At 38.1% G+C, this 23,983-nt stretch overlaps 1 protein-coding gene across 1 annotated transcript in view; it reads right to left on the bottom strand.

Moving 5' to 3' along the window:
- Window positions 1–23,983, bottom strand: part of LOC119423127 (protein sidekick-1) — a 245,370-nt gene that overhangs the window by 213,424 nt on the left and 7,963 nt on the right. The window contains exons 3-5 of the mRNA XM_037690537.1: window positions 5,473–5,629; window positions 2,140–2,246; window positions 61–208 (exon numbers count right to left, since the gene is read on the bottom strand). Of these exons, the coding sequence (XP_037546465.1) occupies window positions 61–208; window positions 2,140–2,246; window positions 5,473–5,629 (412 nt within the window). The remainder of the gene's footprint in view (window positions 1–60; window positions 209–2,139; window positions 2,247–5,472; window positions 5,630–23,983) is intronic.

Here is a 23,983-nt window from a genome sequence, read left to right as displayed (position 1 = left end):
AGATAGATAGATAGATAGATAGATAGATAGATAGATAGATAGATAGACAAAAATACATACATTCTGCTGTTGGGGATGACCTTCTGTCCATCTTTGTACCATGTGACCAAGGACTGAGGATAAGAAGTAAGTGGAGGTGGACTGATGACGGCTGCTTGGCCTTGAGTGACTGTCTTTCTCTGCTCCTCAGCTGAGAAATTTCCCAAAACTTGATAGTGGAGAGAAGAGATGGTTGAATCAATAAAAGCATCATTAAAATAAAAAAAATCAAGATTGTACATTTGTACCATAAACTCGTGTATTGTCCACTTCAACAAACCAGGACGTTTTTACACATTTATATGCTGGTTGCACTCAAGACAAATTCCCAACTCTGTGTTTTGACAGCTTGCCAATTATGTTGGGCTTAATTCAAGTCACTTGCACATAAACAATTCTCTTTATAAGTTTAATAAAGATACAGTAGGTCAGGCTACCCAAGAATATCTCCAGACCAAAAAAAGAAAGAAATTGTCAGAACCAGAATAAGCTTCATTGTCATTGCACCGAGATACAACGAGAACATGTACGTACAGATGTCCGAAAGATGGACGGAGTGCACAAAGCTGCGGCTAATTAGCGCGGCCCTCTTATTCTTATTCAGAATAATATTTTGGATTAGATGAGAAAAGGGAAGAAAACATGAGGAGAGAAGGTATAAATAAAAGATCTCTCACACCATGTCCTAGACAGGGCACGATTTGAGGCATCAAAAAACCGACCACAGCAAAGCAACATAAATAGACATGATACATATAGGCCGGTGAAGGCATTGAATTTTAAGGGAAGGTCGTAGCATAGTCCAGAGCCCCCCTCAGCCCATGTCCAGATAAGAGGTGTTTGTTATCATCAGCTTGGTTGAGGTTCCATCACATGTCCACGGCCATGGGGAAGGGAGGGGTGAGGAGACAGACAAAGTGCCTTTGTTTTTCCTAAACATGCCAGGAGGTATTGAGATAAGTCCGCCATCAAGGCCACCGTTTGGGTCAGGCAGAACTCGTAAATTGCCGTTTCTGCCTTTCAAAGTCTTGCTGGCACATTTCTCTGATGGTGACTCCAAACAGCCAAATTGATTCCTTACGCTGAAAGTCGAGCTTGCAGCTTCTCCAAGATTATTCCCACCATTCATGGGTGCTGCCAGAAAGTTCACAGTCCTGATAACAGCCTGCTTCAGCTCTCTGACGCAGCTGCACATAATTCAGTCTGAGTGCTGCCAAGCTTCGACACATCCACCCGAATTTGTAGACAATCCAGATTTCACCAACCCAAACAGCAGAATCCAGTTGTCATCATGAATCCAATTTGTTTCCGTCGAGGTAAGAGGGTCTTCCTTACCCTGACTTTCTGTCAGGAGAAGCTGATCAAGTTTGTTGAGAGACCAGCTGATCAAAATCCTTCGAATTAAGAAGGTATGCAGGAAAAAAAGAGGCTTATTATAGGGTTCACAAGATGAAAGAGAGCAAAGCGGGGAAGCAGGGGGACGTAGCAGAAGAGCGCAAGGCTGTCTGCACCGGAGCACAGAGAGAAAAAAAAAATTCTGATATGATATCACAACAAAAATATAAAGATGACCATCTGTAAAAAATAGTAATCATTAATTTTTGGAGTCAGCCTAACTAATTGGTTGCCACATCTAATTTCTCTTGGATACACAAAAATGGCTACAGTTCTGTTATGTTTACTGATATTTGAACATGAGAGACTCAAATTCTGAGCACTGATTACACAAGATCTTTGTTTTTAAACTTTGCATGCAAACATTTGGCAATATGCAATCCATCAAAGTATGCTACTTTTATTTATTTGAGCACAACCATGTGAAAATACAAACGGTTATAAATTTGTGAAATGAGCCACTACTTGTGAGTTTCATTAGTTAAATGAGATCTACCAGTATAGCTGTCCAACAAAATGAACTGTTTTAATTTTAATTTTGTTGAAAAAGTGTTACACTTCTTGGTGTGACAAGGTTTCTGCTGATTTGTTTTGTTACATAACATAAAATTAAAAAAATAAAATAAAAAAGAATTGCTGTTGATATAAAAAGTAGATCTTTTTACACCAATATGTGTGTAATGAGTACAGTCTGTGTGTACTTACAAGCAACATGCACCTCTGTTCTTCTGTGTATTAGAGCTCCCATCCTGTTCCTCACTGTACACTGATACAGTCCAGCATCAGTTCTCTTTATAGATGGTATAGACAACCTGAAGATGGACAGACGCATTGAAAATATGGCCGATAAAATGTGCTGCATTTTTTAAAAGTTCTAGTAAATGTACACAAAAGAGGACATTGGCACTACGAGCAACTCCTGGAGATCAATGACAAAGAAGGCAAAAAAGACAGTGGAGGTCTGTTTTACCATGTGTAATCCTGACCTTGGTGTGAGAAAATGGATTGTAAAAATCCTCGTAACAGAAGAGAATGCCCAGTGGCAAATGTGTACATATTGTGTCAGTCAACTAATATGTGTATGCGCATTTGAGTATGAGAAAGTTACGATGGTGCGTGTGTATTTCTATTAGAAAAGGATGGTAATGGGGTTTTAATGCACAGTGCTTCACTAATGGGAGTCTTGGCAATGGATCTAGGTTGGTGCCATGTTGGACAAACATGGAAATGCATAAACACATGCACTGACAGACATACACACACACATACACACACACACAAACGGGATAGACAGAGTAAAACTGGACATCGCTTTGGGGCTCATTATGGATACCAGGACAGCCAAGTACTTAACTCTCAGGCTGTCAGTGTGTGCTGCCAACATACACAAACACCAACTCATGAACAGACAAACAGGCACACATGTACATCAAAGACTCGTGGACAGCACCGTCTGAATCTGAAATGACACATTATGCAGCAGCCCTGATCAAGAAACAGATTTTGAAATTGGACTCCTTCTAACTTTGCATCTCTATCTCAGTCTGTTCTCTACTTCGAGTTTTTTGAGCATGTACAGTGCAATTTTACTATAAAGATACTTCAGTTTGAACACTTCTTTAAATCTCAGTTTGTTTGTAAAAAAAAAAATATATATATATAGTAAAATTCAAAAAAGGAGTACCACATTAGCAAACCAGCCTACTGGTATTGTTCTGAACTTTAAAATGACAAATTGCGGTCACATAATATATTACTTTTTGATCTCCAGCAAAAAAAACACAAAGTAGGAGTCTGAAAAAAACAACAGCAACATTTTAATGTTGCTGTTGTTTTGTAATCTTTGTTCTACAGAAGATTATTTGTCACAAAATAAGGGTGCTACTTTACCATCAGTGGTGATAATGATGTGGCTGGTTCAGTGTTTGTTTTATGTGTTCTTAATGTTATCTGTAGCAGTCTTATTAGTTTATGATTGTATTGCGTTTAACCAAATTTTGTAATAATACATAACACATTCAGTTATACACAGTCAAAAGAAGATTACTATCATTTCAGATAACAAAGCAAATAACTTTATTTTTTGCCTGATGTAAAAGGAAATGTTTTTGTCTAATTATATGTGTGTATGTGTGCTTATTTTTTTATTTATTATTGTAGCATTTGCAAAATATATCACGAACCAGTCGACAAATTTGAATAAAACTCTCAGATAAAATTATTGGATGTATACAGTAGTTATAAATAAAATAGATTTTGTAATCAACATTATTCAATATGGCCACCACAACTAATTAACATTAGCACACACAAAAATGAATATATCTTAGTGAGCTAGAAACTCTGAGCTAAATTTGATGCTGTGGTAGTAGCTGAGAGCCATCCTCAACGTCTACTGTAAGGGCTTACAGATCATGTAAGATTGTGCACAATTGGATGAGTGAGCACATAACGTAATTTACAAGGTTCGACCAAAACAAATAAAACTCTCTCTGTTCTCATCATAAAAATATCTTAGTTTAAATCTTGTATATTCCTTCAAATGTATTCGTTAAAAAATGCTAGCCTTTGGAAGCTCTGTGAATTTTTCTTAATAATGCAACTATTCAGAACTCTTCTTTGGAAGCACAATCAACTGGCCACAACAAGCCACATCAAGCTCGGGTCAGACTCAGAAAATATCAAATTATCGTGCGGAATCTGAGGCAGCAGTCATCATTAGAGAAGCTCAGAACTGACAATGATGCCTTAGTGCTTTTAGTGTCAGTGTCCTGTCCCCTGAACACTGCTAAGTAAAAGCTGGACTACCTAAATTGGTGAGTTGCTGTAACAAAATGTTGCACCAGGTTGTTTGGTAAAGTTAAGGAGTTCAAGAAACTGAAGTTAACAATACAAACATGAGTTATGTAAGCAGGTAGTAGTTTTGTGAGGTTCGTTTTCTGTAAACTTGTTTTGCAGTTGAAACAGCAGTCACAAACAAAACTTTATTTAAAAAAAAGACAAGAAAAATATATAACTTTGAAAATTAAAACAGCACGGCCAATGTTTTCTGTTTATGACAGTAGGAACTGAAATAAATAAAGCAACCCAATCGTAGTTAAGAGTTAACCAAAGATTGGCCCATGTACTGTGTTCTTTGAAAAGTTTTGGTCCTTGAACAAAACGTGTGTAATGATTCTTGAATATAAAGGAAGGCAAGTCACCATAGTATTACTGAACATAGCAAGCTGTGCCTCCACAGCATATTATTATTACACAGAAAACTACAAACCTGGTCAAGAATTAACATGAATAACTGAGGTTTGATGTAAAAAATAGACCCAACACTTTGAGCCCATACCAGTAGGAACTGTAAATGTAGAAACTATGAACGTCTAACAGGCTTGTAAATCCAGGGGTGGCACATGCTCACACACTCACATGCAGACTCCCAGAGCCTTGGCAATTCAGCACAGGCCTGACTCACCAAACTGAAGTAGACAGAACACTGAGAGCAGTCCAGTGCTAAACACCACCTCCTGGCTCGTACAATTGTCTGCCTACAAAACGCTGGCTCAACCTCTTTCTCTTTCTCCCTCGGTGTGTACACGTTTCCAAGATTCCTTCTATTTTCTGAATGATGTGAAAAACAATTTTGTTTCACAGCTGCAGTTTTTTGCCAAGAAGCATTGCTTAGCTTTTACCTCCAACACGCACAGGGACACAAAGAAAGAGGCAGAGGAAGAGCGGTACAGAGCGATAAAGCAAAGGAATCGCTCAGATTTATTGATTGCTTCTGCTCCTCTTTTCCCAGACCATATTTATATTTTTAGCGTTAATACAAGTGTTTGAATCGCTTTCTTTGGCTCTTTTGTCTGAAATCTCTGACTCTATATACACTCGGCTAACTAGCATAAACAGCTTTTATGCTGCAGCTGTTTATGCAGGCATAAGAAATAAGTATAAGTAAAATAATCAGAAGGAAAGATGAAAAGGGAAAGAAACATGTTCAAAGACCAGAGAATAGTTTCATGACACAGCCGCTGTATGCTAACTGACCTGTACTGTGGTGTCCAGTCAGTGATGTTACTGTTGTTGAGGGTCCAGCGGTACTGCAGGGGCCAGCTGCCCCCAGCTGGGCAGGTCAAAACCAGCCTGTTTCCCTCCAACACCACCTGCTGCCCCCGTCCACCTCCTTGCAAGTAGGGGGCCACTTCTGACAAACAGAGACACAAAAGTAAAAATGTATTACATTGCTAATAGAGCCTGCTTTAATCGTTCAAGACAATGACGCAAGTGTAGACTGTCTGAAATAAATGTGAAAAATAAATAAAACAGCAAATACATTAAAGACCTGTATATATTGACCTTTGCACAAAAATTAATTGAAATGATTACTGTTTTTAGGACACAGTCGCACTACAACTCGCAAATTATGTAACATTTCCTGATACTATTTGGCCAGACCAGATTAAAAAATAATAATAATAATTTACAGACTTCAAAATGACTTTAGGCATCAAAGCAGCAATGAAACAAATGTTTCTTAATGTTTGACTATATTTATTTTTATGTTGTTAATCCTGCTCGTCTGTGGGACTCTGTCAGGAAATTACTTTGTTAAGCCTACAGGCATGACATGCAGACAATGGTCAAACTCTAAAATAATTTAGTTTTCCTTTACATTTTTTTACTGGGATATATTCTACTTAATAATAATAATAATAATAATAGTAATACTTTATTTATAAAGCCCTTTAAAACAACACAGCTGCCACAAAGTGCTGTACATATAAAATCAAGAACATTTAAACACATAAAATAGTTGTTAAAACATTAAAATCAATAAAAATAATAAAAACAGTGCAGAGCAAATTCAGTCAGTGCTAAAAGCCAGGGAGTAAAAATGTATTTTTAAAGAGTTTTAAAACTGGACAGTGAATGGGCTCGTCTGATGGGAAGAGGGAGGTCGTTCCACAGTCTTGGAGCAGCAACAGAAAAAGCTCTGTCCCCTCTGACCTCGGCATCTCCAGGAGCAGCTGATCAGCTGATCTGAGGCACCGAGCAGGAGAGTATGGGTGAAGCAACTCAGAGAGGTAGGATGGAGCAAGACCATTTAAACTTTTAAAAACTAATAAAAAAATCTTAAAATGAACTCTAAAATGAACAGGCAGCCAGTGGAGTGAAGCCAGAGTGGGGGTGATGTGCTCCCTCTTTTGAACTCCAGTTAGAAGCTGAGCAGCAGCGTTCTGGACCAACTGGAGGCGTCTGAGGGAGGACTGGCTGACTCCAAGGTAAAGAGCGTTGCAGTAATTTAAAACAAAGTCATTCTTTAAAATGTATGCGATGTATAATTATGCTTCTCACATTTTAAAAATTGTATTTTACTTTGTGTTCAAGATGTAATTAATATTATCTCAATAATATTGACAATATAATGAATTCAATGAGTGCTAAAATAAAATCGACACATTTTGTAGTTTATGATAGAAACACCAGAATCACTGATGTGTATTATTGGTCCAGAAAACACCATAATTCTGTTTATTTTCTCACTGGAAACACAGACCATAACTTAACTGCATCTTTTGCCATTCTGGTGTGAGGTGGATATTTCATTGAGCAAATTAAATCCAGCATATTTCATCCATTTTACATAAAGCAAAAAGACAGGTCAAACTGTAGTTTCCAACAATATTCAACCCAGATATATGAAACTAACAACACCGTTTTTTTAGATGTAATACAAAATTTGGTGATCTACAATGATTAAGTTGCTCACTCAAGCTTGTCACCCTCTATCTGAATTCTTTAAAAGAGCCTGTCATGCTGATGCATATCCACTATTATTTCCCTCCTCTTTATTTGGAAAAATACAGCCTTTGACAGTATACAAGGTACACTGTACTGAAAAATAGCCAAGAATGCAAGCACACGATTGCTTAATACTAGATTGTATCGAGGCTGAAACGCCTCATAGCAATTTGGAATCTCTTGGCCTGTTTTATACGGTACAGCTGCAAAATGGCTCAGCTGCAGCTGCTGTCGAAACAATGCTATCAAGTCTTTAACTCATGGCTCAGGTGCTCCGAGCTGGCTCAACATCACACATCACTGAGGCATCAAGGCTAAAGAGCTTGTCCACAGTGCCTAGCTGCTGCACCTCAGCATGTGGTGAGGCTTGAATCAGGTAGAGAAACATCAGAATCGTTGTTTGGTTTTAAACATGATTATACATTAACTAGACAAGAAGGGTCAAACTTCATCTGCTTGTATGTCTGGACAGGTGGATACTTAGAGACTCAGTTTAATATTCTTGTCAAATGATTCATGTCGCTACAGATTTGTTTCAGTTTTCCCAGTTAATTTCCTCAGTCTGCATTTTGTTTCAGCACTGATGCTGCCACTTGGAGTTATGGTTAGACATATGGTTCAAAAGATGAGCAGTACAATTAAGTTCAAATAAAAAATGGTTTTATGTCATTTTAGAATAGAGTAAGCAAGACGATGCCTAAGAAATAAAGCAGAAAGTTCCATCAACACGTAGTAAATTCCACTACATAGGCTGTCTTTTATCAACACGACCACAGGTGGCGCCAACAAAGACAATAAACTCCATGTACAACCCACACAGATACTTCTAGTGTCAATTTAAGGTTAGTTTACTGCCTTCTCAAAAACAGGCGGCGGACAGCAATTTCGCCACCTACTCAAGTGTCTGGCGTCTACTCTGACAGATGATGTTTTTTCCCTTTAGAGTCAATCGACGTGCCAGCGTGTGATAGTCACATGACCAATTTCAGTCGCTCTAGCAGGAAAGACACAACATATCAGTGGCTATATTTTATTTTTTGTCAAAATTATAGACTAAGATACACACCATTTTTTAAATCGTGTTGATAGGCTGAGTAAAACCAGAGTTATGATAAATAATACACGTCACATCTTTTTCTAAAAGTCTTCATTTCTGAAGCGCGTAAGAGCAAAAAGCCGCAGCAAAGATGGGCAGTCTCAGGGACAAAACTGCAACAACACCGTCCACTTTCACGTTCCACTCTCACCGAACAGATAAACAACCTCCCCCCTTCTTTCTGACGGAGGTTCGAAGATACTTGTCAAGCTACATAAAATCTACAGGAAGAAGAAGAAAAAGACATGGAAGTTGAATGGAGTTCAACGCAATTAAGAAAGCAAAAGCAGGAGTGAGTCATGAGAGTTGAGAGATTTATGATATTTAGTGTGTTTGGATTTTATAGTTAGGGTGTAGTTTACTGTGTTTAGTGTTTGTTTAGTCAGTGTTAGTGTGTTTGAGTCAAAACCATGAGGCGATTTTTGATCGTAAAGAGGACAGACTGTTTATTCAAGCAGCACAAAATATGATGATTTTGATGATTTCATGATCTTGTCTGTAGTTACAAAATGAAGTTTTTGACCTGCATGCATTCAGCTGGGACTGCTGCAAGATAAAGAATAAAGCTCAATTCAATGTGAAATAATTCAGTTTTAGTTCCTTGAAAATGTATGGTACCTCTACAAAATTGATTGACAGCTGATGATTATGACTTCATAACTCTTCATGCCTGTGAGGCTGATAAGACGTTTTCATCAGTCATCAGTGTTTAAACAGTCTGCGTTCACCATCATTTTCACCGCATAGAACATCTATAAGTTGATATTGGAAAATGACTCCAGCCTCGTACTCTGAGCCATTAGCCTGCTACTCAAAACGTTCTTGAGAAGTCTGAGTTTAGATGCTGAGGGATGAAGGGATGCAAACGTGTAATTTCATGTAGACATGAAGTATGTGGAGTGGCAAAGAAAAGTGGAGAAAATGCAAATATTTTCTTAGATTCTTTAAAAGTGTACTGCTAATGATTATAATGTTTCAAGCTCTGCAAATGAATAAGATTAACATAAAAACGGGCCCAGAAGCAAAAACAAAGTTTTATTTTGCAGTACTAAGTGTCCAGAAACTCCAGACATTTTAAAAGGTCAGGAAATTTTAGGTTCACAGCCAAATAAAGTATCTCTTGAAAATTAGTTCTCGTGGCTCAATGAGACTACCTGTATAAATAAAGGGTAAATCAATTATATATACTATATATATCAGAATCAGAATCAGTTTATTATTGCCATGTCAATGAACGAGGTTCACAAACTAGGAATTTGCTTCGACATAAGGTGCGTATAGTAATAATTCAATTCAATTCAATTCAAAAATACTTTATTAATCCCAGAGGGAAATTAAATGTTGTTGTAACTCATCATCCTGGTTTCATTAAAGAGTTGTTGTAGATGCTGATGGGTGGGCAGGAAGGATCTCGTGTAGCGGTCTGTCCTACAACGGATTTGCAAAATAAAGTAAAATAAAGTAAAAATAAAAACATAACATAAAACATGTGTACACCCATACAATAGAAGATATATATATATATATATATATATTTTTTTTTTTTGTTCCTTTTTTTCCACTTTACATTGGTTGAATGAACTTTTTCTGCAAGACTTTTACAGAAAAACAAGATGATGAAATTTAGATTTTGTTCAATAATATGCAACTCCACCCATCTTCATTCCATCAGTTTCTCTCGTTTTATTTTTCTCCACAAAATGTCTCAGGGCCACCGTTTTCCTGCTCCTCTTTCCCAATTTTCTACTGTTTCACTGTACCACTCCTTCCTTCCTTTAGATTGATAGCTGCTTGCTCCGTGTGCAGGAGGGAAGTGTTCCATCCAAGACAGATTTATATGGGAGCTTGTATTTGTGTGTGTGTGTGCGTGTGTGTGTAAGAGACAGAAATGTGGGCTGTGCATGTGCCTGTAAGGATTTATTTGGAATATTCCGTTTCTATAGACGATGGCTGGCACTGCACACTCCAATGTCATATTGCTGACCAGCATTATAATTCACTTCTGCCCGCTTGTGTATGCCTGTGTTTGAGTGTGTGTTTGTGTGTGTGAAAGAAAAAGAGAGAGAGAGCGAGAGAGAGCGAGAGAGCTTAGAGAGAACAAGTTGGTAAAAGGACGACAACTTGGCCCTTTATAATTTTTTTGCTCCATCTCCAAAGAGTTGTTTAAAATTTAGAACTTGGTATGATGAAGATTAAAAACTATTTTTGGGTTGAATCAAGTTAATAAAAAAAAATTTCACCATTCAACAAAGAGAGCCAATAATTTTGACTTTTTATGATTTTTCAGCTGAGTTAAGTTTAATTAATAGATTATTTAATAAAGTCAGTGAAAACAAGATTTCATGATAAAGCTGGCACCGTTTATTTATTTTTAATCTTCACTGATTTAAAAAAAACTTTATTTTTTTATACATAAAATGTTTTTAAAAAAACATTTCCACCCTCCGTCCCGGTCCTCCCGCCCTCCAGGGCTCGGAATCCGGCCTTAGTGAGCACGCGAGGCCGGACCCCGAGCCCCGGCCTCGCGTGCTTCAACGGGTCGGCAACTCGTATGATCCTCCGCTGTGACTCCGCTCACTGTCTTTGAGTTTACCAGCCCTATAGTCGATTCACAACATAACTAATCTTTAGTAGCAAATTTTGTTTAAGTGTTTTCTAAAAGCTAACAGCTCTTGTGCCAGCATAATGTAAAAAGTATTTTTCTTGTTCTTAATGACTATGATCCAAAACATTAATGTTGTATCATCTATTTTGAAGGTGTAGGAGTTTATCTCCACACCAGGAGGTGCTTCCACAGTAAAGGTACACTGCAAGTAGAGTACCTTTACTGTGCTTTAAACAGTCTATTCAAAGTAGTGATTTTGCAGCATGTTTTAGGCTGCTTGTTTCCAAAATCTCTGGTTAGTTGTTTATTTGAAGTTTGGGACATGTCTGCAAAGTTCAATGAGTCACTTTAAAGCCAAGCTTTTTTGAAATGACAGTGATCCATAAGCAACACCTGGGCATCAGCTTTAATTGGGTTTCAACCTTTTTGTTAGAGATCTTCAAAGTTTGTGACTGAAAAATTGGGCATAAAATCATATAGTGCAAACGTAAAATTAAATATCTTTTAGTGACAGCCTTGACAAAACAACAGAGACCAAGTGTTTATGTGAGAAATAAAGATCAGCCTTAAAAGATGAAGGACATGTGGAGGTGTTTCTTACAAGGCTTCATTTATGCCAGGTTTTCACACGTTATATCTTGTACTCCATGTTCCCCTGACCGCCCTCCTCCCCATGCCTCTTTAATCTCTGCCTTCTGCTTTAAAGGCAGTCCGATAGGAACAATAGGCACACAGTGAAAACCATATCTAAGTGCAGAAAGGTCAGCTAGCAGCATGTTGCACAAACTGATGTTGTCTGTCTTTGGTTTTAATCCACTGACTGTCTCTCTGTCACTCAATGTCCATGAGTAACACTTTCCAAAGCAGTCTTTCCTTATTCTAACCCGTCTTTCTCACAAGTTGTACTATTAAACCACCTGTCTGTCCATCAGAAGCACCTCCTTTCTTCTCTTGCTACCCTTCGGCCTGTCTTTGTCAAAGCATGCAGCAATTCAAGGTCTGCTTCCTCGTTGTCTCCTCGGGAAGAAGGTTGCCTAACAGACAGATTGGCCTTCAAATGTCACAGTAGAGGCAAGAGGCAAACTTACACTATTACACACTCAAACACACACTTCTTTCCCGGCCATATCACATGTGCGCTTCCACTTTCAAACTGATCTTCGGAAGCTGCTTACGCAGATTCTGGGGAGGAATTCAATTTGCTGGGGAGATGAGCGTTGTGATAGAGGAGTGAGGGAAGAGAGGAGGATAAAAGGATGAGGGGGAGGAGCAGAAGAGAAGGGTTACTGCTCTGGGGCTGATAGTCCACCAAGTTCCTCCTTCCCTACCCTTGTCTTAAGACACTTACAAAATAAACTTTTGCGAACTGGCCACAAGGACCATTTCATCTTTTTGATGCATCTAATTGGTCACTAATCACTGATGGAGCCGACCACGTCACACAGATGTGTGTGTGTGTGTGTGGGGGGGGGGGGGGGAGACATGAAATTAGAATCGCAGAACCAATTAAGGTGTGGAACAGAAGTTCAAGTCCAAGTTATGTTTATGTGTCAAATGCAGGTTAACATAAGGTCAACAGTACAATGAAATGTTCAGGTCGAGAAGAATCAATTTGACTCGCTAAAAACAAAGACCAGACAAACAAGAAATACTAAAGCATACAATAAGAGTACAAAATAAAGTCCCAAAAAGTGAAAAAGTAAATATAATATTTACAAGATTCAAGGGGAAAAAAAGTAAACAACATGGTGGAATCCAACGGTGCATGTAGAATGAATTTTATGAATAGGTATTTAGTCATATAAGCTTAAATGCACATATTTATTGCACTCAACCCAACTATCAAACTCAACTGAGTTAACGTGGAGCACAACACATTGGTAGAGACCGTAATGTGTGACAGATGTTTTCACTGTAAAGTCTTCAAAATCTGACAAAAAATTCAAAGTTCAAAAGAAATTATTATTTTAAACTAAATCCAATAAACCTTCCCTGAGTAGTAAATCTGTTTGCTGTTGCTTAATCCAGCAACTGTTTGATTGCACAGACCACATCACAGACCACATCATCACTTCGTTCCATCATAGAGCCGTGACACCAGCTTACCTTTTCACGTCAACCATTACCGCTGTGTTACGTACCTCACGTCGAGGCCAAAAGACGCATCAGAGGTTGACTTTAACCCCTCACCACCTCGTGCATTCACTAATTACACTGAGGCAGCCAGAAGGTGTTTAGGTCCCGGCTTGACATGTTTTGTAAAAGTGTCTTTTTCATTCACTTTTCCAGCAAGTAATTTCCAGACTGTAAGCCGCTACTTTTTTCACACGCTTTAAACCCTTCGGCTTATACAATGCTGTGGCTAGTTTATGGATTTTTTTTGTTTTTGACGAGCCAACGAGCTTCACGCCGCCAAAACATGTAGCGCTCACATAACTGTCCAAAACATGTCTCTCTTGGGGAGTGGGTCCTCGTGACTCAATGAGACTACCTGTAAAAATAAGGGTTAAAAAGAATCTGACCAATGAATTTACTGAACGGGTCACAGTCAAACTAATTAAACGAGGAGGGGAGAAATGAACGGGGGGATCCCACATTCCTATTCCCACGGTCAGTGTGGATTGAGCTCTTTAGCATAGCATTTTTCACACAAAGCTTTTAATAAAAAGTCAGTAAACAAGTTCTCAGCTTATTTTTGCAGAGAAAAATTTTTTACACATAAGCACAAGTTTCAACCGTGAATTTTGGAACTTCGACAAGACGGAGGTTTTTTTTTCCTGAGGTCGGCCTGTTAGCTTAGCTCATACCTTAGCTTCTCAGCTTAGCTGCTTTTAACGATCCAAAAACGTGATTTTGGACGGTTAAAATGGATTTTAAAGAGAAAGGGAGGGATCAGTGAAGAGCACCGGAGTAGAGCTTTTTGTCATCCAGTGTCTTCAGTAGAAAAAGAGAGACACAAAGAAACGGTAAAGCCGATAAATGAAAATGAGGGCAATAAATTTAATTTGTCACGGGATTAATTGATTTATTGTTTATTGCGACAGGCCTAATTTTACCACTAGTTTAGAAAACCCATTATTCTTGGACTGTGCTGCATTAAATATATCAACATTAATTCTGAAGTATTTCACTGTTGTGGTGAAATGTGACAACATTTTTTTTCAGGCTCAACATGAGGTCAAGGTGCTGGCAAACAAAGTGAACAAAACTTGTGATTTTTTTCTGATTAGGAAGTTTGAAATGTTGTCCAAAAAGCCTATAGGTGGTCCAGTTTGCATTCAAATATGCACAGGAAACCCTGTGGTGTAAAAGCATTACAGAGCACTGACATAATAGCATGAGAAACTGTGGCAGGGATGAAAGAAAGATTGAGCTGTGGATGTCGTTCCTGCCTGCTTAATTATTGGATGAGTGTGTATTTGGCCATGTACAGTTTTGGTTGTGTATGTGTGTCAGGTCAGATACGGGGTCACTCGTTCCAGAAAAATCACTTTATCTTCATAGAACTGAACCCCTGCTGTTAGACGGGGCTGGCAGAACTGGCGATAGTCCATGAATACTGATTCACTGGTGGCCTGTCTTACTTGCCGTCTCACACACAGACTCACATTTCACTGTGTCTTTTTGACGCGTGAGGTTGAAGGGGAGAAAATAACTAAATCAGTCTTTATAAATCTTTTTTTTCTACAAATAAATGAGCAAAAATTGCATGGCTAAGCATTTTTTTTTTCACGATAACAGCATTTTATTTGATTATGGGGGTGTAAATGAGTTCTATTCCTTTTTAATCTAATAAGTCCGCCTGCACTTGTTTCAACAGGCTTTTAAAATTACTTAATTGAACTGACAGCGGGTGAGATGAGAGGAAGAATTATGAGTTTAGTTTTTGGCATGTTGCTACCAGTCAAAATAAAAAGGCAAAAGAGAAGTAATTAAATGAACAATGTAAAGTGTGCAAACTGAGATATTTGATTTTATGTCCCCTGTGAAACTGCTCATACAAAAGCAGGTGTAAATTAACATGTGCACCAGATTTTAGAATGTTTAGTGATTCAAAATGTATCTCCTAAATACTTTTAGCATTTAGATTAGATAAATAAGCATAACTGCGATTGTCAGAAATGAGCATATACTGCACTAGTGAATAAACTGAAGAATAAACACATTAAATAACAACTAGAGTATGATTAGACTCACAACATTAGGCAAGCCCATGTTTCCATGGGAACCCAAATTTTCAAATGAGTTTAAAAAAAAATTCTAACAAGCACCAAGTGCAAAATTCAGAACAGCTGGAGGTGAGCAAATTTACAAACATCAGATGAGTTGTGATTCTGACCTAAAACTTGATTATAGAATAATTCACCTTCGTGGTGAACTAAACTTTTTAATTTTTACACATTGTTCCTGATGAGTGATATTGCAAACATACAAAAATCAAACATGTTTAAAGTCATTTAATGAGAACAGCGTGCAGCAGCTGGATAAAAACAATCCAACCATAAGACTCATTAAACGCTGCACGCTGTAGGATCTCATCTTGTAAATGTCAACACCAGCCAGTCCAGTTTATCTTAATGCGATCACTTACATTGTCCAAATCAGACTAATGTCAGCCACAGGGTCAAGACAAATCCCCCTATTCCATCAATTTTACACAAACATCTATCTCAGAACAAAACAAGAAATTTGTTGCAGACTTTAACTGCTGTCTTTGATGATAATGGTTAAATCAAAGTGGTTCTTATTTGTAATCCAACAGGCTGGCGCTTAACCACTGATTCCAGGAGACCTCAAGTGAACTTTAAGATAGTGAGTGTATAAACAATCAAATACAAACTGAACTATTACTGCAACAGAGACCTGAGTTTTTCCTCTGCTTTATCTGTACTTATACGTAACACAGCACACAACTTCGATCAGGAGTTAAGATCATAGCTGTTTTTTATTTTAAGTTGGCCGCTGCTTAAATTGTCTGAAAGAACAAAGCACATCTCATTGCAGACAAGACAACATCCCCCCCGACCCCCAAACAAACTCTCTTCCTGCTGCAGCAGCCAATCACATGTCTCACCCCGTCAGCTCATTCATTGCCCACTCCAATCACAGTAACCTAAAGCTTTGACTGACGGATGTCCGTGAGGTACTGGCAGATGACTGACTGCTCCTGATGTGCTGATTGACACATGTCAGACCAGGAGACATGTTACCCACAGCATCGCACATACACACACGCGTGCACACATACATACAAAAGCTGAGACAAACATTATTGTACATGGAGTCCAAAGTCACTGTGCTTGACTTTGTCTATGTGGGCTTCTTTGTGTCATTTGATGGTCAAGTTTGCTGAGAATTACTGATTGACAATCACTTTCAGTAAAAAGAACTAAACGTTTCTATTTGGTTTCAGTTTTTCTGTTGGTCTTGATGCAGAAAAAATAAAAATATCCAATTATATCGGCCTTGGCCTTTTGCTGATCTGCCCTTTGTTTATGTCATGATTGGCCAGCATGCCACTCTCTTTAATATTAGCAAAACTGATTTTAATCATATCTGTGATTGAGCATTTAAAATGTCAGTTTACCACTTCTGGCATTTAAAATACCAATGTAATGATGTAAGTATATGCATCTGTTATTGTGAATATCGTAAGGCTCTGCAAGACATTTGGATGAAATGTCAGTTTGAACACTTGCACTTAATGTGAATGCAACGTTTGTTATGAGGCTGGATTTAGAAAAATGGATGTATGTGTATGTTATTACTATGGAGGAATGGGGTCAGAGTAGTGCAGATTCATGTGTTGAAGGGGTAAATGAGGTAACAAATGGGGCAGAAGAGCTCTAGGACAGGAGTGGGAGGTGGGGAGCTGGTGTGATAGGGGAAGGTGGGGGTAATCAAGTGAAAGTGACTGTGATCAGTGACATTTAAAAGGTGGACCTCACTGCAGGACACATCTGCCAGGACATACAAGCACACACACCAACAACTGTCAGCTTCTATCTTCTGATAAGCAAACAGGAGAAGCGAAGAAGTGAATGGGAGCGTTGGGAGTGAGTGAAATAAATACCTCCCTCAGAGACAGCAGCCTACCCTGTCGCTCGGAGAAAAGTTGTGTACATAAGCCACAATAAAAGCGCCTCAATACCTCAGAGTGGCACATACAAACAAACAGACATTATTATTCATCTCTCTTTTTATTCTACAGACTCCCCCTCTACATTACCTTTTCCCTCAGTACTTTACATCCGCTCATTAAAGTCAGGAATCTTTCTGGAGTTCAAACAAAAATCGTTTTTATTGTCACGTTTTTTTCAATCAGTCAGATCTGAACCTACAGACACATCTGAAAAGACGACTATGTGGATTTGTGAGTGCGCAGGTTGTATTATCTTGTTATAATGGGTGAGGGCAAGACCAGTTTGTTGAACCTGTCGGACAAAATCACTACACCACTTTCACATTAAAGCAGCTGAGCTTCAAAACACACACATGCACCAAAAGCACCCGACCCAAATCCATCCACTCCGATACTGAAAGATTTCCCGAACACAAATTCATGCAGACATGTTGTAGTCTGACAACATGACTCAAGGCTCTATCTTGCTCACCACAGTCACAACAAACGGATAGAGATACACACAGATATGAAGCATACTGCACACAAATAAAAAAAGTAACATAGATCCCAAGTTCAGTCACTAAAATAACCTTTTCCTAGCTCCTCGGTTTCTTTTGACAGTTTCTTGCTTCTCTTCTCTAGTTGCTACCTTTTTTTAGTTGTTCTAGTAATTTAATATCCATAACACAACTCATCTCATCACCTTCAGATGATCTAAATTTCAGTCTATTCCCCAACCACCTAACCCACGGTACTTTTTTTTTGTGTGTGATGCTGTGCCCAAAAGTCTTCCACACACCTGTCTGTGCAAGCCATCATCCCCTCTGACAGCTGCCACTGTCCTGACCTTGGGCTATGTGGGCTACATGGTTTTGAAGTGATTGACGAATCGTATCCTTTCATTCATTATTGAAGGCAGAGATCAAAAGCGCGGCACTCGGATAACACTGTGACAGGCAGGCAGACCAGACAGAGGTAAGGAGGAGAGGGGGCAGGTGGGGGAAGAGGAGGAAGAAGGTCATATGAGCAAAGACGTGCAGGTGAGGCGTAGTAGGGCGGCTGCGTACAGGGAGCAGATGAGCTGTGCAGATGGAACGTGGAGAATCCTAAACAGCAACATGTTTCTTGTTTTTGAACGTGTCATTCTGCACTTTTCTTTGCCTAAGCTTTAGGTCAGAGGTGCTTTTGGTTCAGTCAGTGTTCAGTCATGTGTTCTGTAAATGTTTCAAAATATTCAAAGGGAATAGTAGATCAAACCTGGCAGGTGTCAAAAATGAGTAAGGTTTTGTATAATATTAAATACTTTTTTTTAAAAGCTAAACAAGGATTCAGCTTTTCTAAAAGTGTAGCCAAAACCTCTAAAGCATTAAAGACTGTCTGGTCTATTAGTCACAGAGACTCAAAAAACAGCTTGTTGATCAAACACAAAGTAATCTAAATGTGCATTCCTTCAAAATAAAGCTTCCTTTTGACATAAGAAGTTAAATATTTTATCTAGGCTTGATCAATATAAACATTTAAGACTGTGTTGTTGTTGTTTTTTGTTTGTTTAAAACTAAGGATAAGTGATTCTATTGTGTGGGCCAAACTATTTCTTTCTTAGGAAATGCATTTTATTAGTTGGTATTCAAATTTATTGACAATTAAATTAAAACAAACTGGTAAGAAATATTTGGCAATTGTTTTACTCCCCTGACACAACCTGGGCTCAAACCCACAGTTTTAGGATTACAAGACAGCTGCACTGTCCACTGATCTACTTTCCAATGAATTACAATAAATGTGATTTAAAAAAAAACAAGACTTATCATTAAACCTAGCAGAAGATAGATTGGTTCATTCAACAAATAATTTAAAATGAGTTCAACAAAGTCAGTCAGTCTGAAAATCAATAGCCACTAAGAAGATGATTTAAACTCAGATGTATTGAGGCTGCCATGTGTTATGTTGTAATAATAAAAAAAAGTTTACCTAAAAACAAAAACAATGTAATTATGTGATTTTTTTTTTAAATAAATGATCTTTTTAAACAAATAATATTTCAAGTGCTATGTATAAATACTGCCAACTAGAATAAATCAAGCACAAACTCCGTATGTTTATACAGTCTTATCCAACATGGGCCTTTTTTGTGTGTATGAGCTTTTAAAGTGGAGAAAAAAAGACCACTATAACATTCAGAAACTATTTCCTCTGATGAATTCTGAGCAGATTGTCTAAACATTTAAGCATATGTACAATGTCATCGTGACTACCCAGGTTTTACACTTCTAAATTTAATTTGTGTAACTTCAACAGCTGACACATAACTGCCTCATGACTCTTATGACTCATGCTTTAGCTCAGCTCTTAAGTGACTGCAAAGTGTAAATGAGGCGCAAACATGTAAAAGCGAAAGAAATTCAGTGAATAAACGAGTTTAAAATAAACGTTCTGGATGTGCATGAATATTCTGTGCAGAAAAATGTAGACACTCAAACATACAATCATAATCTCGCATGCAACATTTTGGCATCATCCTAAAAACTGATGAGTCTGAAGACTCGAGTGAAACACTGACGTCAATTTGACGATGAGTAATTTAAGCTTCATGTGATTTAATTGTTTTGCCAAAATAAACGTGGTAAAACAAGCTGAATGTCTCCTGTGTGAATCCTGACTACTCTCTGAACTTTGTCCCACAGTCCTCACCATTTCATCTCCCTTTTTTGACTTTTGTCAAATATGCCATCATCAGCTTCCACCATTATTGCCTTATGTCCACTTCTAACGTCTTTTCATCTTTCCCCTGTAGCATTGATTCTGAGCTGGATGGAAGCTAAGCTCTTCAAAATAAAGGCGTGGCTGTGATGTTCCCTGCCTACGATGTCAAGCAGTTGGAGACTGCAGAGTGGACATAAAGAAAAAAATCTTTAGCATTTACTTCTTCATCCTCTTCTGTTTTCGTCACAGTTTTAGTGCTTCAGGCCTCATCTTAATGCAAACTTTATGTTGCTGGATATGTAGGAGGTGTTTTCATGGTGTTGTGTTTATGCCTGATTGTGCACAAGTCCATATGCTTAAAGGATGCAAGCATCTGAGTGGAAATATAGATGTTTATTTCATATACTTTCTCCTTTCAGCAGTGACATCTGCCACCAATTGCAACATATAGCAACGAGGAAGATGAGATCTCGTCTTCCTCGTCTTCTTAACTTCCCTCCATGTCTCCATTTCCCTTTTAAGTCAAGGGCAGCTCAGTGACACACCATTTGAAGGGCAGACTCTGTCTAGGTAAACATTCTTCCAACACACTTGCAGACTCAAATTAATTCAATAACCCTGACAAATGTCCTTGCTGAGATACGACATATACTTTACTGTTTTTACACACAAGAGCCTAAACACAACTTTGTCAGGATTCACAAGCCCATACATACATACCTGTAGCTGAGATGTTCCCAGTGACAGTACACAAGACAATTCATGCTGATTAAAAAAGCACAAGCAGAAGAGAAACTTGCACCTTCCATCACTGTATGAAAAATAAATAACAAAAATTTCCAGCTGATAAGCCACTGAAATTCTTATTTTTAGATGACTTATCAGGAAATCGATATTAAAAGACGCTGCCTTGACAGTTGTAATTATCCTTGTTAATCTTTCTGTCGAAAATTTTTAAGAAAAAAAAAGAGTTGTGCTTGTTTGCATATTTGCTTTTTTCATGTTTACTAAAAAGAGTTATCATTAGTCATTCCATTTTCATTTTAATAAGCAACATGGTGGGAGAGTCATCTTTTTTAGTTATTTATAGAGAAGATGCTAATCAAAATCCTTTAAACAGAGTAGCTACGGGTGTCTATCACAACTCAGCCTTCTCTAACCCACCAAACCAAACATACACACATATTTAAAACAGGTTCCAGTCCCAGTTTGCTCCCACTTTGAATGGGAATAAGGGAACAAATTGGTTCAATGAAAAGATGTAAAATACTGCAGTAAATCCACTGCAGTTCAAAACCAGATCATCATAGACTTTCTAAATGTAATCCGAGTTCTGTTCTAAACTGTGACTGCTCCCAGCACAAGAACCTTCATGAGCCGAGTGTATCATTCCCTGTTGCAAACCAAATAGTTTGCAAATTGAGGGTTAAAAAAGCTCCAAATGTTCAGAGGCAGGTGCCATTTTTAACAAAGGCCATCTGTCTGATAAATAGTCATCTTGAAAAGGCCACCAATAATAACCATGTAACAATATCTCATCCACCTGTTGACATTTTCAGTGTCACTGAGGGCTGTGGATCAGAACAAAAAAATTAATTCAGACAAAAATCAGTCGGCAACCGGGCCTAGTTGAGAACTCTTACACCTGTACGAATGTGTTGTGTTCTCCGCTCTCTATCACCTGCCATGCCTACTTCTCCGCCACAATCACGCTCATGCACACCACCTGTTGCCCGCTCTATTTAAGAGCTCTGTCCATGTCAAGTCTCTGTCAGATTATCAAACACTTTTTGCCAGTAGATGTCCAGCATTTAATCCAAGCTTACACCTGGTTTACTTGTCTCGACCTCACGCCTGCTTCCACCTTGTCTGCCCCATGTCTGGTTAGTTCTGTCTTTCTGATTCTGGTAGCTACAACCTTTTTTTTTCCACATCGGTTTTTGGATTAAGGAGTCCCCTCTGGATTTATTCTTTGACCTCGGCTTCCCCGTATGTGACCCTTGCTTCACTACTTGGACCACGATTAAAGCTTGCCCCTCTGTCGGATCAACTCAATGCATTAAAGGCCTCCCTCTCCAGCTGCTTGCCCACCACTTACGGTGGCGTCATTACCACCACTGACACCATCCATGTTCTGGAAGTTGGCTCTGCACCAAGCCTCACCTGTCTGAGAAGGTCAGTGGCTGTATCCTGCTTTTATGCACATTAACAGTGTTGTCTCTACAGACCAGTTCTTGTGAATGGATCCAGACTCCCATCAGCAGCTTTAACATAATAAAGATGTTAAAACGTTCATGGTGTCTGGCTGAACTTTTGAATCCAAAACCTGGTTCTTGTCAGAATGTTAAAGTAAAACTCTAATCTTTGTTGGTTAAGCAAACCATCTATCCCAATTCCCATTAGTTTTATTGGTCTGGAGATTCTAACACAGAAACCAAATATCCTGGTTAGAAACAAATTCTGCTTAAAGAAAATTTATTATTTTAGCCACATTTTTACAGTGTTCCAAAAGTTGTACTAAAGATTTCTGTATGAATAAATGAATGAATGCATTTTGAGTTGTATACATCTTGTAAAAAATAACAATAGCTGCCACTTCACACCCTACTAAAGAGCCGCTGCCTATAACACTTGAAAATTTCAAAGAAAACCATAAAAACCTTTAGGAGAAATGTTGGTTGAAAAGTGCTCACAAATCAGAGTAGAGTTGGGCTCAAACAAAAACAGCCCTGCATACAATGACACACAGGAAAAGCAGTCACTGACAATCACTGAAAAGAGCCAGAACAATTTATTTAAACTCCAATTCGATAAATTCATGGGAAGGTTGAAGGACACAGAATATTTGTGTGTGTGTGCACAAGTTAGTGAATCACTGGACTAAAAAAGGTTTGGATGCATACAAAAAAAAAAACGTTCTTCTCTTGCCTATTTGTAACTCTTTGTTATATGTTCCCAAGTTTTTAACAGGTTGTGCTATTCAACACTTAGAGACTGTTTAACATTTTTAAACAATTCTTTCTCAAGTGTTTTGTGGGGTTGGAATATTGGGCAAAGTTCAGCTTGTTACATGTTTCACAAAATGGCGCTCCACTAATGTTGAAGAATTTTATTCATCTTGGAGAGACAGTCTGCTAACTTATAAAAAAAAGCTTACCGTAAATCTAGAACTTTATATTATTCATATTTAATTGATGGGAATAAAAATAACCCCAGGTCAATGTTGCCTTCATGCTTGTTCAGGATGAGAGTCTGCGATGAAATTAAACTCAAAGCAGTCTGCTCCTCAGATAAATAATGTTATTAACTTACTTTTTGTGAATGTTTCTGCTCAGTGCCCTGAGATGACTTCTGTTATGACTTGGCGCTATATAAATAAACTGAGTTGAAATAAACTGAATTGAAAAACACATATACATTAATTAATGTACAGAAATACAGGGGGGAAACAATCATTCAAAACTTTCTTTTTTTTCAGTCTGGGTTCCAAAGTAATAAACCATTAAAAACTGTCCATCAAGAGGAATGTAAAAGCAGTGTTATTTCTGTCTAAGAACAGTCATACCCACTTTTTTAAATCTTGACATCTTGAATAAAACCTTTAATTGGAGTTGCCAAAGATCATCAGTTTAACATCTGCAGTGAGTTCTAAAGAGTGGCCTGCCAACACTTTGTGATAAGAAGGTGAATCAGGACGGCCAAGTAAATCTATGAAGAATTTAGGAAAATATAATAAATATTGAAATAGATGACCAAGCGTCCAATTTGGGTAATTCTCTGAAAATGAGTGCCTTGATAATTCAGTAGAAAAAAATAAAACTTTTTCTGGGCATTATGTAGCCTATTATCTTCTCTATCAAGAAATGCAATCAATACATTTCAAGATCCTTGTTAACCCTGTACGTCAACACACTCAAACAGAGAGGAAAAAGGACAAGTGTGTCATACAGTTAATGGACATGAGAGAAAAATGCTTCGTCTGAGAGAAGAGACCAAATGAAGATGTTTCTTTGTTCTTTTTTTAAATCCAATTACATCGGGTTTCATGACAGGTAATGACAGAAACCCCCCTTCTTCTCACCGGGAGACACTCAGAGGTGAGAGATAGGGTTGAAAACTTCAAAGCAAGTCGGGATTTTAGAGTTCAGAGTTTCATCTCCTCTAGTCTTCTTGCAATTTGTAAATCAGTGTGTGTGTGTGTGTGTGTGTGTGTGTGTGTGTGTGTGTG

This window comes from Nematolebias whitei, chromosome 16 (assembly GCF_014905685.2).
Source record: "Nematolebias whitei isolate Nwh7 chromosome 16, NemWhi1, whole genome shotgun sequence".
NCBI lineage: Eukaryota > Metazoa > Chordata > Actinopteri > Cyprinodontiformes > Rivulidae > Nematolebias > Nematolebias whitei.
Note: the sequence above shows the minus strand (reverse complement) of the source record. Positions and strands in the feature narration are given on the sequence as shown.